The sequence below is a fragment of the Astatotilapia calliptera genome, chromosome 14, assembly GCF_900246225.1.
Source record: "Astatotilapia calliptera chromosome 14, fAstCal1.2, whole genome shotgun sequence".
NCBI lineage: Eukaryota > Metazoa > Chordata > Actinopteri > Cichliformes > Cichlidae > Astatotilapia > Astatotilapia calliptera.
In genome coordinates, this window is record NC_039315.1 from 30,655,739 (window position 1) to 30,671,809 (window position 16,071).

The 16,071-nt window shown below is 40.8% G+C and overlaps 2 protein-coding genes across 3 annotated transcripts; both read left to right on the top strand.

Annotated features, from left to right (window-relative positions):
- The first annotated feature begins 700 nt into the window (after positions 1-700).
- dmac2 (distal membrane arm assembly component 2) lies at positions 701-5,827 on the top strand. The gene is made up of 6 exons (XM_026192358.1): positions 701-774; positions 1,145-1,335; positions 1,449-1,529; positions 3,401-3,540; positions 3,639-3,801; positions 5,184-5,827. The coding sequence occupies exons 1-6, from the start codon at positions 757-759 to the stop codon at positions 5,353-5,355; spliced, it is 765 nt and encodes a 254-aa protein (XP_026048143.1). The 5' UTR covers positions 701-756; the 3' UTR covers positions 5,356-5,827.
- Positions 5,828-8,225: 2,398 nt separating this feature from the next.
- Positions 8,226-15,673, top strand: sirt2 (sirtuin 2 (silent mating type information regulation 2, homolog) 2 (S. cerevisiae)). 2 transcript variants are annotated; one of them, XM_026193147.1, is made up of 16 exons: positions 8,226-8,246; positions 8,597-8,643; positions 8,843-8,891; positions 9,230-9,340; positions 9,462-9,503; positions 9,635-9,741; positions 10,264-10,320; positions 10,432-10,500; positions 10,574-10,703; positions 10,794-10,853; positions 10,946-11,001; positions 11,124-11,200; positions 11,379-11,430; positions 11,508-11,575; positions 12,741-12,807; positions 14,734-15,673. In XM_026193147.1, coding segments are annotated over exons 3-16 (1,038 nt in total). In that variant the 5' UTR covers positions 8,226-8,246; positions 8,597-8,643; positions 8,843-8,890; the 3' UTR covers positions 14,875-15,673. The 2 variants fall into 2 exon arrangements, with proteins under 2 accessions (XP_026048932.1, XP_026048931.1); XM_026193146.1 differs by lacking the exon at positions 8,226-8,246 and adding an exon at positions 8,257-8,441.
- The last annotated feature ends 398 nt before the right edge of the window (positions 15,674-16,071 follow it).

A 16,071-nucleotide genomic window follows, 5' to 3' on the forward strand; every position in this document is an offset into this window, starting at 1 on the left:
TAGCACACTGGCAAAAACACTTCCAAATGTGACTTTCGTTGAGCTTAAAATGTTCCTTTTTGATAAAGCAGATAGTTAGTTAGGGCTGGATCATGTGACCCTGAAGCCTAGGTTGCTGGGGATTTTCCATGATGCCCTGAGTGTTTCTTTTTCACTCACAACATGCTGAAACAGCAATTGTTTAATCATTAGTTATTATTAAGCTCTGGATCTCTTCCACAGCTTCTCTTTGTCCTGCTTCTCTCAACTCACCCCCAACCGGTCTCAGCAGATGGCTGCCCCTCCCTGAGCCTGGTTCTGTTGGTGGTTTCTTCCTGTTAAAAGAGAGTTTTTCCTTTCCACTGTTGCCAAGTGCTTGCTCACAGGGGGTCAGTCTAAACTGTTGGGGTTTTCTCTGTATTTTTGTGGGGCCTTGCAGTACAAAGTGCCTTAAGGCACTGTTGTTATTTAGCGCTATATAAATAAAACTTAAATTGTACTCTTTTCATAACAGTGTCATGTATATACATTTGGTAATCAAAGACATTGAATGCTTGTTAGACCATGTTTTTTTCTCACTGCCTCACGATTTGCCTAGTTGTAAGTCCGTCTGGACTTTATGAGGGAAGAACTCCACTCAGGAGCTTCTAATCTGGACTAGACACGTGGATTGAGCGACACCTTGCGGTGAACACGAAAAACAACAACAAACTGACACCAGCAAGAAGCGGAAGCGTGCGGTTTGTCCTTTCCGACTTTCTGTAGAGCGGCGTCAACATGTCGGCCCCCTTGACAGTAAGTTACCCTTCAAATTTCGACTTATTACTGCATTAAGCTGACTAAATTACATGTTGTACGTAAGGCAGGCCCGGCAGGCTTAAAGCGCATGGTGTTGTTAGGATTTTGCAAGGTAGCTGAACCATATAAATACGATAAGAGTAACGTTAGCTAATGTTAGAAAAGACCTGTGGTTGAATTTGTGTGAGACACGTTTTTACATAACCTAACTGTAAGATACGTAATTATGGCAAAATCTCCGTGTCTGAATGGAAAACAAAAACCACACTGTTAACAGACATGTGCTGTCATTGATTCTCTACTTAGGTTTAACCTGACAGTAGTCACCGTTCATATCCTCCATCCCATTTCCTGTCTCTGTGCACAGTATCTACACAGATGTTGCCAGCGATCAGTTCTCCTCGTTGTTGCTAGGCGACAGTGGAGCACCAACTCAGCATCTCCTCCTCCTCTGCACAGGAGACTCCTCCTGTTCCTCACCCAGCGTTTCTATGATGTAGAGATGCTCCTCAGGTGGAGGTATCAGGCACAAAGGAGCCAGCTTCAAAAGAAAAATGTGTAGGACTCATTTTGGGACTTTGTAACATGATGATGCACCTGTTCCTGCTCCTGCTGCTCTCTGTTGTTTGGTGTAAATCACTGACTTTTCTGCTACTTTTACTTTCTTCCAGCTACTATAGCTACACACAAAGGTTTTATGGGCCAGACATAGCATCAGCGTATTACATCTTGAGTCTGAAGGGAGGATTTAGGTAAGTGCCTTGTTCCCTTGTGCCTGCACTGTAGCTATAGAAGGATTGTTTACATATTTAATAACTGTCCACCAAACATTTTCAGGTTTAATAATGGTCAGTTTTTTCTTGAAATCTTGAAAAATAGTTCCAGGATGAAATTTGAACCGTGTTGCAAACATTTCTTGCACAGAAACAGTTTATTGAAGGGAGAAAAACAGAAAAGGTTCAGATATGCCAAATTACTCAGCTGGCCTGAATATCATTGGTAATAAGATAAGATAAGATAAGATAAGATAAGATAAGATAAGATAAGATAGAACTTTATTAATCCCTCGGGTGGGTTCCTCTGGGAAATTCGACTTCCAAAAAAAGCACAGCAACGACCGAAGTTACAGTTACAGAATTGTTATATATACACACACACACACACACACACACACACACACACACACACACACACACACATATAAATACAGAGACAAATATAAATAAAATATACAAAGGGGATAAATAGAATAAATAGGAATAAAAAATAAAAATACAAGTGAATTGCACATTTCAAGTATTGAGTCTATTGCACTGTTGACTATTTACAAAAAGTATTGCACAAGGTATTGCACAGTGAGGTGAAGAGGCACTACAGCTTAGTTGTTCCCCCCTCCTTTGTCCTCCTGTTTCCCCTCCCTCTCCCCTCCAGAGAGGAGTTAAACAGTTTGATGGCGTGTGGGACAAAGGAGTTTTTAAGTCTGTTAGTTCTTGTCTTGGGGAGAAGCAACCTGTCACTGAACAGACTCTTCTGATTGTTTATGGCCGTGTGCAGAGGATGCCCAGCATTGTTCATAATGTCCAGCAGTTTTTTTAGTGTCCTTTTCTCTGCCACTGTCACCAGAGTGTCCAGCTTCATGCCGACCACAGAGCTAGCCTTCCTGATCAGTTTCTCCAGCCTGGATGAGTCCTTCTTTGCTGTGCTGCTCCCCCAGCACACCACAGCATAGAAAAGTACTCCAGCAACCACCGACTGGTAAAACATCCTCAGGAGCTTCCTGCAGATGTTAAAAGACCTCAGCCTCCTGAGGAAGTACAGTCGGCTTTGGGCTTTTTTATACAGGTGCTGAGTGTTGCATTACCAGTCCAGTTTGTTGTCCACCCACAGCCCGAGGCTCTTATGGAGTAATTAATCCAAATTTGAAATTTGTGGTTCAAATTATTGAACACAAACATCTTCACTGTGAGATGGGGATCACAGTGAGTGTCTACAGCCAACAGTAAAACATAGTGGAGGCTCTGTCATGGTTTGTGGCTGCATTCCCAGTGGTGTTGGGTCAAAGCTGATTGGCTGCATCAGATTTTGATTCAACATGCAATACCATGTTGAAAGTGTCTGATTGGCAACAGCTTCATTTTTCAGCATAAGAATGATCCCAAAACACTGGCAATGCAGTAAAAACTCACAGTAAAACACTGATAGTGTTATGGATTGGCCTCTCCAGAGCCCAGACCTCAACATTAGTTAAGCAGATCAGTGAGACAAAGAACAGAACAAAATGCAAAACATCGAAAGAAGAACTTTTAAGAAGCCTGGAGCACTATTCCTGAAGAAAGCTTGACCAAGAGAGTTCAGGCTGTGCTGAAGAATAAAGATGATGAGCAGATGAGTCTCATGACAAAAGCACTAGAATTGGATACTTTTAAGCTTTTTAGTTTTTTCTTTTCTCTTGCTGTTGCTGTTTCGGGGATGTGTATATATATATATGTATGTATATGTGTGTATATATATATATATATATATGTGTGTGTGTGTGTGTGTGTGTGTGTGTGTGTATACGTGTGTGTGTGAAGTGTTTGAGTTAAGTTCTTGTCTTTGTGCTGCTGTGATCCATGATTCTCAGGTATGTCGGCCAGTCTGAGTGGTTTCGTACAAACCAGAGGGGCAAATTCAGCTGGGACTTCTTAAATCACAAAAACACGCCTATAGAAGAAGCAGACATGAGTTATACCATCATCAACTACACAGGACTGGAAAATTTGGGTACTGAGTTCAAACTTAATTTTTTCACTTGCTGATAATTAATTTCTTTAATATTCAGCAAGCAAGTCTAGTTTCTGATCTGATTTATGTCACCACAGAGAGGCAGCGATCTTTGCGGACTCTAAAATTAAAAGGCTGTCCTGAAGTGGACGACTGGTTCCTGGCCAGGCTCCATTTGTTCCAGGACTCTCTGGAGGAGCTAGACATCTCACATTGTCCACGCATCACCACAGGCGGCCTGGCTGCGCTCAGGAATCTCAAGTAAATGAGCCAAAATGCATCAAAATACTAGTTAATATCACTAGTGATATTTGTTATAATACAGTTTTTTCTGATTGCTTAAGCACATTTTTTGTAACTATTGGCTAATTTTGCAAAACTCTTCACACAAATAAGAAAACCTGTCACCCAATCATCAAAACATTGTAGTTCTCTTGCAAAAGCAAACACAGCTAGATTAACCCTTCACACCTTCGTAAAAATGGTGTTTCCGTATCAAACAGTACACACAAGCCATCATCTACTAAGCACACAATGCGCCAACTGCACACTGATGGTATGAATACAAAACACATCTGGCTTTTGCTTTCTCTGTGCACAAGGTAGGCTATGTCAGTTTGAGCTCATACTTCTGTCATAGATCCATAAGCATAGAGGGATCCAAACTTCAAGTACTGGTGTTTATTCAAACACATCAAAACAAACACAAGTGTTTATTTCCAAGTATAGGATTATTTGCAATCGCCATAATGACTATATGGGTTACTTGGTCTGCAGTGAACATGCTTCCTCTGCCCCCAGCATCTGGTCATCTAGCAATTCTGTAAAGTACAATTTCAGTATTTTTACATCAATGGTATTGGTGTGTTTCTCATTGGCATATGGCAGTGCTACAAATCTTTGTGCGAAGTGACTGTACTCACCGATTCTCATTTCAAGATGTCCTTATGGTACTTGCTCCAGTGTAGCGGCTCGAGTTAGGCTGGACCCGTTGGCCAGCTACCCTCAGGGTCATTCCACGGTTGATGACATGGTCCACTATTGTAGCTCTGATGTCATCAGCAATTCTATTTCTTACTCTTCCTACCCTTCCTCTCCCCCTCCTCATCTTCCTCTCCCCCCTCCTCGTCTTCCTCTTGCTCCTCCTTGTCCTTGTCGTCCTCTTCATCCTACTTCTTCACCTCCACGTCCTCTTCCTCGGCCTCCTCTACTTCTCACTCTTTCTGCTCCCTCCATTGTACTCCGCACACACAGCTTACCTGTATTATAGTGCTTAGGCTGATTGCAAAGTGAACTAATTATCTAAAAAAGTTTTCACATGTGAAAGTGTGCCAGACAGTTGGCAAATTAGTGTTAATGATAGCCATACATGTGTATACTTTTGCTAGGAGTGTGTTGGAAATTTGGTAATTGAGTGTTGTGCAGTGAATTGTGCCTACAGTTTTGCAAAGTGTGTGTTACAAAATTGCAAACTGAGTGCAAAGCAGTTTTTGTGCTTTTAGTTTTGCAAACTCAGTGAGTGGTTTTGCTATAAGTCTGAATAGTTTTAAAGATTGTGCTACAGGAATCACAGTTAGGGTTTAAGCATTCAGAAAAAACTGTAAGTACTTCTTTATTTCTTTTACTGTCTCTGCCTGCTGCAGGGGACTGAAGCATCTGAATGTCTCATCCCTACCTGGGATTTCAAATCCCGGCCTGGTCATCATCCTGCTGGAGGAAATGCTACCACAGTGCCAGATCACAGCTAATGGCTACGACCACAATCTGAGGAAGGTGGAAGAAGAAGAAGAGGAGCAAATGCAAAGACAGAGGTAGCATGTGGATTGGGATGGAAATCAGAGAGGAAACGGGCAATCTCTTCTGTCTGTTCATGTGCCATCTCACTCGATACAGCCTGTGAGACATCAGAGAAATGCAGCATGGAGAAGGGCAGCAGATACAACAGCAAGAAAAAATTAGCAGAGCCAATATATCTGACTTATGCAGCAGTTCACAAATCCCAGAATACACATTTTTCCTTAGAAACAGGTGGTTGCCGCGGGTCACTGACTGGTCTTTAGGCCTTTAGGCCTTTCCATTGACCTCAATATCAGACTTATAGTTTATGAAGTCAAATGTGATTAAACAATCACAAACCCAACAAACTGGGTTGCTTTAAACCAGAATCAGTTTATAGGTATGTACACATATGTGATGTAAATTTATATGCCACCTAAACCGTTTCTGTCTCAATTGTTGCTGAATGTAAATATAAGTGTAAATATAATAAAGACTGACAAAGAATAAAGAGTGTGACAATTATTGTTAGCTTTACTGCCAACTCTGAGTTGGCAGTTCGTCTTGTAACCGGAAGGTTGCCGGTTTGAGCACTGGCTCGGACAGTCTCGGTCGTTGTGTCCTTGGGCAAGACACTTCACCCGTTGCCTACTGGTGGTGGTCAGAGGGCCCGGTGGCGCCAGTGTCCAGCAGCCTTGCCTCTGTCAGTGCGCCCCAGGGCATCTGTGGCTACAATGTAGCTTGCCATCACCAGTAGTGTAAAGCGCTTTGGGGTCCTTAGGGACTAAATAAAGTGCTGTACAAATACAGGCCATTTACCATTTACTCTTGTCACATGTTTTAAAGATAGTGCAAGCGATGTCGTCACACATCACAGCGTGTCTGTATGTATTTGTAATCTGCACTGCAGGAGCTTATGTGAGGAAACTAAAGCCCATAATCCAGTGTGAGCCTTGTTCTGCAGCAGTGTCAATGGACTGATGAAGACACCTATGAGAGAAGAGTGAATGTGGGTGAAGAAACTGCTGCTACTTTTGTATGTAAATATACCATCTCAAGTCATTTGGTAGCATTTATTTTGTTATGTTGGATAGTACTGGAAGCTATATTAAAGTACAAAATGTATAATAATTTCAAATGTTAAGTAGCAGTTTACTGACTACATGCATTTTTGGTGATATTTAATATAATATCAAGTATTGGGATCAGCTGTAGTGATGGGCACAGCGAGGCTTTGTGAGAGACTGAAACGCTGGAAGGAGTTGTGCCAGAATTAAAATGAGGTTTTGAACCAATCTGACACCCGCAGCCTTCTACTGACACCTACTGGCCACTTTTTCCTATTATCACATGTATTGAAAATGCTATTTTGTGAAGCAACACCAAAACAAATTAATTTATAAAACAAAATATATGGAGAAAAGGCTGCTGTGTTTATTGTAATATCCACACAGGTTGTGAGGATTTGAATGTCGTCCACTTTGTAGGTGAGCTCAGTGTAAACCAATGGATTTTGTGGAACATGATTCGTCTATGGTAGAATGAAGTGTGAATGAATGCAGCTAATTATTTCATGGGACATGAAAATAAATAAGAGAAAGTCGAAATGGTCCTCAATTAGTAATTTGTGGGTGGAAACTTCCTTACCCTGAGGATTGTTTGAGGTTTTAGTTTGCGAGCAAAGTAATTGTCACATTTATGGCCAGTTTTCTGACCTTAAATTGTGTGTTAGTAAATCAGATTCACTGATAAGGGATGTCTGTTCGTGTTTCCATGGGAGTGACCAGTCGAACAGTGACCATTAAAAATTTGAATAATAATTATATATATATATATATATATATATATATATATATTTATTTATTTCAAACAAATTCTCCAGTGGACATCACACTCACGGTGAATTAAGTAAAAAAAAACAAAAAAACAAAATCTGATATGAAAGAAAAAAGGAGCACGTGATCTGTCAGCCTGAGATCTGAGATGAGAAACTAGAAATTACACTCTAAATGATTACATCACCCAAGGAATGCGGGAAAAGGTATTTTGTGGTATAGACTGTAAGTAAATATCAAAATGTATTATTATTATTATTATTTACCTGGAGGCAATTTTTGTATTCAAAAATATATCATAATTATATAATAATATAAATTAATTTTAAAGCTGTTTTAGGGTTAAAACCAAGAAGCAGCAGTTAAGAACTTTCCAAATGCTGGTATTGGCATTGGATAGATGCTAGCATGACAGGATTGATGATACTTTGTTTCTGTCCTCGAAGTTCAGTATGTAGTCCACTGCATTTTTGGAAGTGAAGAAGAAGAAGAAGAACATCAAAAATGCACTCTGAAAAATGTCTGAGCCTTTATGTTTGACTTTGGTATCTTATTTTTTTAATTATTAAAAAAACTAAACATTTTTTTTTATAGCTAATAGCACATTTAAACAACAGAAGTTGATCAATAAAACCTTAAAGACAGCCACATTTACATTAAAAGAAGAAAAAAAAACAGTTTCAAAATAAAAAGTTGAAAGGTGTGTTTTGTTGTGTTCATTAATTATTGTGGAAAGCAAAAATGACAGTGATTTATTGGTCATTAAAATGTGTTCAGAATTTCGAAATTGATTATGATTCATCTCACAAGTCATAACACACTGCTCCCGCTACATAAGCTGGCTTTATGGAGTAAAGGTCTCAGTATCGGTATTGGTATGGGCAATACTGACCGCGTCTTTACTTGGTGTTACATCAATACGTAACTTTGCAGCATGGTACAGCACTACCCACCTGTCGAAACTTGTGTGAAACACATCAAACTGTAAATTAGCATTGGCCACATGATGTGGGTGCTTTGGTTGGAACCACACCACCGAGCAGTGTTTCGGAGTAACTGGAGTCAAATAGTCTTATCGAAAGTCCCAAACTGAAGGTAGGAACAGACTTTTCTTGTGAAGCTGAACAAAAGAGTAAGCACGGACCGCGTTTGTGACGGACAACAACAGAACAGCTAGCTGTGTGTTAGATACCTCTCATAACTTCTTAAAATTCGGCATTTAAATCGATTGTCATCAGAACCCTTGTGGTGTAAGATCCTCAGCAGACGGATAAATGTCTGATTCGTCAGGTAGGACGGATGTATGATAGTTAAATTTCGGTTAAACTTCGAGAATGTGTCGCTGTTTCTGCGTGCTAGTGTAGCTAGCTTCAAAGCTAGGTGCATTCGTTTTACGTGAAACTGTGCGGTGAGTTTGACGTGCTGTTTTATTTTTACATTTGTAGAACTTCCTAAATCAGAAAAAGAGGAGGAGGTCACTCCCGAACCAGAGGTGAGAATAGTAGTGTGTGTGAAGCAGTGAATGCTAGCAGCGAGGTGTGGTTAAATCCGTCAGATTGACATAATCCAAACAAAACCCTCATTTGTCAGTGTCTGAGACAGGAAGAGGTGATAAAGCTGTTCAGCAATATTTCAGTGCAGTGTAGATAAATGTGATATGCTTGTAAATGTTAGTATTGTTTCCTATGCAGGAACAATCCGACGACAGCAGTGAAGACGAGGCTGCAGGAGACGTAGACAGTACGTGAACACATAGACACGGGATTTATAACTTCTGTATTTTCATTTTCACTCTTACTTTACTGCTTACATCCAGTGATTGGACTGGTTCCCAGTTGTATATATTTCTGCTGTTAGTTTGACCATTATGCCAACCCAGCAGTATAATGTACTTCTTAGTAGCTAAATCCCAAGATATACTTTACTACTTGTGACTAAACAGTGTCAGTGTCCTCTGCATTTTCCTGCTAATGCAGTGGCTGTACTGAGACATGTTTTATCAGACTAGGAGCTGCCTCTTGACTTGGCTGAATGTATCGATTTCTGCCTTTATCTGATTTTCCCTGTGTTCCCATCAGTGGATTTCATGCGCAACCTCTTCTCCAGCGCGCTGGGCCTCAGTTCAGCTGAGAAAGTCCTGGATGAGCTGACTCTGGATGGAGTGGCACGATACATAAACAGCGGCAAATGTGAGTCTTTGCCCGCCTTCACTCTGCCCCCCACCGGAGTGGATCGATTTACCGCTTACGAGCCTGTTTCCACAATGCAGTTATTATTGATTGAGCTGCAAGCTTCTCTGCTTTCATGCAGGTAAAAACATCATCTGCATGGTTGGAGCAGGAATATCCACATGTGAGTATCTCTCTTTTATATCACAGAATAAGCACTTAAACTGCTTAAAGATCACCTCTTTTATTAATTACTATTATTATAATAATCATTATTATTCTTAATGAGTAACTGAACATCATTTCTCTCTACAGCTGCTGGAATCCCAGATTTTCGCTCTCCAGAAACTGGCCTGTATGCAAACCTGCAAAAATACAACTTGCCTTACCCAGAGGCTATTTTCCAGATAGATTACTTTAAGGTTTGTGAGAGATTGTTTTGGACATGCTTGAGGGGAGATAGTGGCTATAAAACTTTGCCCATTTATTACTCACTTCTTAAACAACTTTGTATTCGCTAATATTGACACAAAAAACAACATATTAATTACTGTCGGCCTCGAATTCAACACATTAAACCATAACTCATATTTCAGTCAAAAAACTACTTTTTTATGTTCATTTTCAGCTCAATTTGTTTTATTCTTGGACTCTCCCAGAGTAGGTTCCCATGATTCACAGCTCAAAATAAACCCCTCAGATCATCCACTATCTGAAACATATCTCTTGTAGCTTTCTTTGCCCTCCCTTTAAACCATGTTTCTTGTGAATGGCTTTGGCCATGTTTAGTATGAACACGCACCATTGTAACAGGATAAAGTAAGTAAACACATAAAAGGTCAACTTCAAGGCTTTGGCTTTAACTCATCTACATTTATCTTGTAACTTTTTTGAAATTGTTATTTTAGAAAAAAAATTATCTTTTTCTCCGTCTCGTATTTCAGAAACATCCAGAGCCATTCTTTGCCTTGGCAAGGGAGCTTTACCCGGGACAATTTAAGGTACAACACGCACACTTGCGGATTATTTGTCACATGTGTTGTTATATAGAAAACTACAAATGGCCTCACACTGTGTTCATTCTCTCATGTTGGACCTTTGCGGTTGTTTAGCCAACAATCTGTCACTATTTCATGAAGATGTTGAAAGACAAGGGCATCCTGAGACGCTGCTACACACAGGTAGGAGGAACACTCGCTTTTCACAAATGAAGTCACTATTGCTGCATTTACATTCCCGCCTGTGTTCATTCAGAATATCGACACGCTGGAGCGAGTAGCCGGGCTCGAAGGAGACGACCTAATCGAAGCTCACGGGACGTTCTACACGTCACACTGTGTCAGCTTCTGCTGCCGCAAAGAGTACAGCCTGGAGTGGATGAAAGGTGTGGTGTTTTTGTTTTCTTGCTTTGGATTGTTGCTTTAGTCTGATTAAGAGACACTTGGAATCTTAACTTTCTCCTGCTGTCTTGTAGAGAAAATCTTTTCTGACGACATTCCCAAATGTGACAAGTGCAGCAGTTTGGTTAAACCAGGTCAGTAGATGTTCATTTGTTTAAATGTTAGTAATGTTGAGTTTCAACCATGACTTTTAGAAAGTCTCTCTCTTCTGCTTTTTCTTACACAGATATTGTCTTCTTTGGAGAGAACCTACCTGCCCGATTCTTCACTTCAATGAAGATGGTGAGTGGACACCAGCGGCTTGTGAACATTCTGGCATATTTTGAGGAAATGTGATGCAGCTACTTAGTAACAGTAAATGTTGTTTTTGGGTTTGTTTTTTTTTTTTTTGGTAAACCTTTCAGGATTTTCCTCGTTGCGACCTTCTCATTGTTATGGGGACATCCCTTCAGGTTCAACCATTTGCGAGTCTAGTCAGCAGGTACTGCAGCTCAACTTTCACATTCCTGTCTGAGCACAGAGACCGCCACAGTAATTGTCTGGTAGTAGACCACAGACCTGCAGGAGAGTTTGTTTGAGAGCTTTTGCACTCAACCACATTTTATAATTTCATGTAGATCTGGTGAAAACTTTATTTTGTGTGTTTCTTTTTCATTTAGGGTTTCAAAAAATTGCCCCAGACTGCTCATTAACATGGAGAAATCAGGGCAGGTAAGCACTCACCACTTCCTTTTCCTTCTTTCTTGGATTCTTTGTGCAGGCTTGTGTTGATGTGCGTCTCTGTGCAGGTTAAGCCCATGATGAGTTTGTTTGGTTTCGGCGAAGGGATGGACTTTGACTCAGACAAGGCTTACAGGTGATAATGAGACACAGCTACTCCTGTCCATAGCTTTACTCTGCATTTGCCGTTTACTACAAACTAATATAAACAAAAGATCTTAATGAGTGCAGTGTACTGTAGCCGTACCTTTACATTAAGCTGCACAATATATGTGTCAAATACAGTTTAACAGATACTCAGGAAAAGGTTTTTTGTTTTATGATTTAGTTATTTTTATGTGAAATGTATGCTGTAAGTTCAGACTGATGCACAGAGTAATGAACACACATCACGCAGGCCACCATTTTACAACCAGAGGGCACCAAAGACTTATCTATCTGTCCCAAATGGAATTGGTAGATACTTTGAATATACTAAATTTTTTTTCATACTACTCACTACATTAATGATTGAACTAATTTATAACTACGTTGCTCAGTATCTGACTTGCTAAAAAGTTTCTATGAAACTGAAAAGTCATCGAAAGTTATCAGATTCCCTTTAAATCAGCGGTCCCCAACTTTTTTTGCGCCACAGACCGGTTTAATGTCAGACAATAATTTCACGGATCGGCCTCTGCGGTTTTGCGGATAAATACAACAAAATAAGATTTCACAACCAAGACAAAAACTGTGATATTTTGTAAATATAATAATAAACGCGTATTCACTGTGTAGTTGTGTAACTTTATTAGCAGCGTCCTCCTAAAATCCGCCAACAACATGAGATTAACAGCCTTCTCTCTGCCCCTTAGCTTTCTGGTCGCTATGGTAACATGTAAATATTTCTTTCAAAATAAGACGCACAACTACAACACGGGAAAAGACCCAGGGAAACCAAGTTAACAATAAAAACCCTGAAACCATCAATTTCACACCCGAGCCTCAAATCTTGCAGCCCGGTACTAAACGCCTCACAGACTGGTACCGGCCCGGGGGTTGGGGACCGCTGCCTTAAATGACCAAGAAAGCTTTAGTGGAAGTAGTGAGTTTAATTTATTAGCATCTTGTGCCAAAACAAACAAAAAGCAAATTAATTAAAATGATGGTTATTTTTAAACTGCTTTCTTCAGTAAGGTGTCCATTGCTGCCTTATTTGCAGCTCAGTTTATGCTGTAAAAGATAAGCGGTGCTGGTGTTGTCAGTGAAATAAAAAGTTGTTTTGCACTAACACGTTGCTATTTATTTGCCTCTCTCTCCAGAGATGTAGCTCACATTAGTACTTGTGATGATGGATGTTTGGCTCTAGCTGATCTTCTGGGATGGAAGGTAAGTTACATGTCCCCTTTCAAGGATGCTGTCCTATGTTATGTTTTTGCTATGTTTTTAGGCCTATCATGTGTAAGGTTAAAACAAGTAAACACTGCTCAGAAAGTGATGGGAACACTTGATCATCAAAATATAACATAAAGTAATTTTAACTTCAGGGTATCAGTCTGTCTGGTTGGGAAGCAGAAACCACTGTGAGTCCATTTCACCTGCTTTGGTGCAAATGAGAGTGACAACAGTTGTACTGTAGAGGTGACAACCACTAAAAAAAATTTTTGCGTGTGGACCATTTCTTACCTTTTTTTTTTTTTTTTTCCCTTTTCTTTTTTTGGCTGTTAACTTTTTTTGATCTAGTTCTGCATTTTGCTGGTGTCCTTGTCACTGCTGTTAGGATGACACAGTGCCTGCAGTCAATTCAGATTGTAGAGATAGTTCAGCTCATAGGCACAGCCATAAGTGCTGTCACACAGATGTTTGCTGTGCCTCGCAGCACAGGGCAGTAGAAGCAGTAGAAGCCGGCCTAGCAGGAGGGTCAGTGTCTGCTTCTTTGTGGGAGGAGGAACAAGAGCGCATACTCATACATATTTAACACAACTGTCAGAATCAGACTACATTAGGGTAGCACGAGGGCCTCGTGTCCTTCAGTGGGACCTTTGCTGATAGTGCAGCACCATGCAGCTCGATTAACCTTTGCAAGAGAGGAAGTGGTGGGTCTGTCACTCCAGACCTGCTAGCTGAGAACCTCTGGGATGTCTTATATTAGTGGTGACCCATTTTCCTTGCAGATGAGAGCAGGATCAGACGGATCACATGTGACAGGCATGAAAGAGTCTGGAGACGTTGTGGTGAATGATATGTGATATGACCAGCTTGGCAGAGGATCAATGATGTTCTGTGGAGGCATATCCTTAGACAGTGTTAGCCAACAGTGCTTACTACTGTTAGGTACTGAGATGAAAGTTTCATTATGCCAGCGAAGATCCTGTGTTCCTCCTGGTGTAGGACAGTAATAATAATAATAATGGATTGGATTTATATAGCGCTTTTCAAGGCACCCAAAGCGCTTTACAATGCCACTATTCATTCACTCTCACATTAACACACTGGTGGAGGCAAGCTACAGTTGTAGCCACAGCTGCCCTGGGGCAGACTGACAGAAGCGAGGCTGCCATATCGCGCCATCGGCCCCTCTGGCCAACACCAGTAGGCGGTAGGGTAAAGTGTCTTGCCCAAGGACACAACGACCAGGACAGAGAGCCCGGGGATCGAACCGGCGACCTTCCGGTTACAGATACGCTTCCCAACCCCCTGAGCCATGGTCGCCGTGCACAGTAGCCGTGCTCATGTGGCCAGAGTGCATAGGCTGTTCTTAGATGATGCTGGCATTGATGGCATTAACTGGTCCTCACATGCCCCAAAACTGAATCCAACTGAGAACCTTTGGGGCATCCTATCGGTGCATCTGAAGCAGCCAAACAGCAGCAGGGAGACCCTGTTGGACATCATTCACCATCTCATGAGGCCTTTAGAATGTTGTGTACATGCATGTGGAGGCCATAAACATTACTGAGCTGATCGGATTTAAATTTTGAACTTTAGATTTTTTGTGCGATTATGTAGCCCACAACGTGTTGATTACTTTGATGATTTTGTTCCTAGGAAAAAAATCATCAATGTGTCTAAAGATTTTTAACTGCTCTTATTTATTTTGTTTGTTTTTGAGCAGCAAAAACATCCTAGTGTCAAGGTAGCCTATTGTAGATCGTTGTGAAGTTGTGGTTTTCCTGATGGAAGAGGTGTCGCAGTACAAAACAAAAAAAAAAGCTTGAGCTGTTTGTCTTGTAGCTTTTCTTGTTGCCACCACTTTGGGCTCCATATCTCAGTGACTCAGCTGCATTAAAGCTCTTGTTTGTTACGTCTCTCCAGGCAGAGCTGGAAGAGCTGGTGAAGAAGGAGCACGCCAAGATCGACAGTCAGGATGCAAAAGAGAAGGCCAGTGAAAACAAAGGAGCGACAGCCAAGGCGAGCTCTGCATCAGCGCCACCAGAACCCAAAGCTGAGGAGTAACCAATAAAAAGCTCCCTGATTAAATGAAGCTCCTGTGGTGATGTCACAGATTGAAGTGGCATCGGGGGGTTACCTGGAAGCGAGGCTGTGGTGGACTTTCTGACATCTGTTTATATCAGTCATTTGCATTTTTTTTTTTTTTTTTTTAACTCAGTCTAAACTGTTTATCACTTTCTCTGTGGCTCGGCAGATTTTATGTTGCAACAGAACCTATTGTTCATTTATCTGTATTGCAGTAGCACATAGCGTGCCCATGTGCGTTGTGGTTAATGTCTCTAAAATAGGCGCCATTGCACTTCACAGCGGCTCAGACGAATATGCAAACCAGCAATTGAACATGTGATATTTTGTTTAATCAAAAATGATCTTTTCTGTGAAGATAAGCGGGCTGTTTTAGGTGCTGTGTTATTTCCCTCAAGCCAAAACCTGCTGTGCTGATAACTTTCCTACTAACAAAATTAACTTCCTGATAGGTGACTGCAGTTGGGCACATGGCTCTTCTAAAATGTCTCAATTTGTAATTTACCGTGTTTTTCATGTTCCTCTCATGTTTAATTTTTTTTTTAATGATGTTTAAAAAAAAAAAAAGCAATGTAAAAAATGCAAAAGAAAGTCTACACCTAAGTTGATTTGGGGCATGGGGGACATGAGAAGATCTGGTTTTATTGTAAACTTGTGTGATCATGAATTGATTTGTGGGTTTAAAAATACTCGGGTGGATGCAATAACATTAACATCTGTACAATGTCACAGGAACCAGTGCAACCCCCTGCAATAAATTTTACCTTTTCAAAGCTGATCATTTTCACTTCTGTTAAGTCTTTCATAGAGGAGTTGGTTACACTGTGGTTATGTATGCTACATGGACAAAGTATAGGACCACATGCACAACACACCTACAGGAGCTGCTCAGAAACCACTGCCATGACGCTCCTGCTTACGTTAAAGCCAGGGGGGGTCTGCAGATGTTGGGTCTTGGTGACTTTTACACACCATCACCTCACCTCGGCAACACCGCTTTGTATACTTCATACCTGAGTTGCTGTGATTCCTAAATCGTTACCGTGGCACTCTTGAATTAAGTGAGATTTTTAGAACGACTCTTTCTGTCGCGAATGTTTGTGGCTTAACTTTGTACGCCGGTACCAATGAGACCAATCAATGCTAATATTGTTTCTTTATTATGTGTTCTGCTAT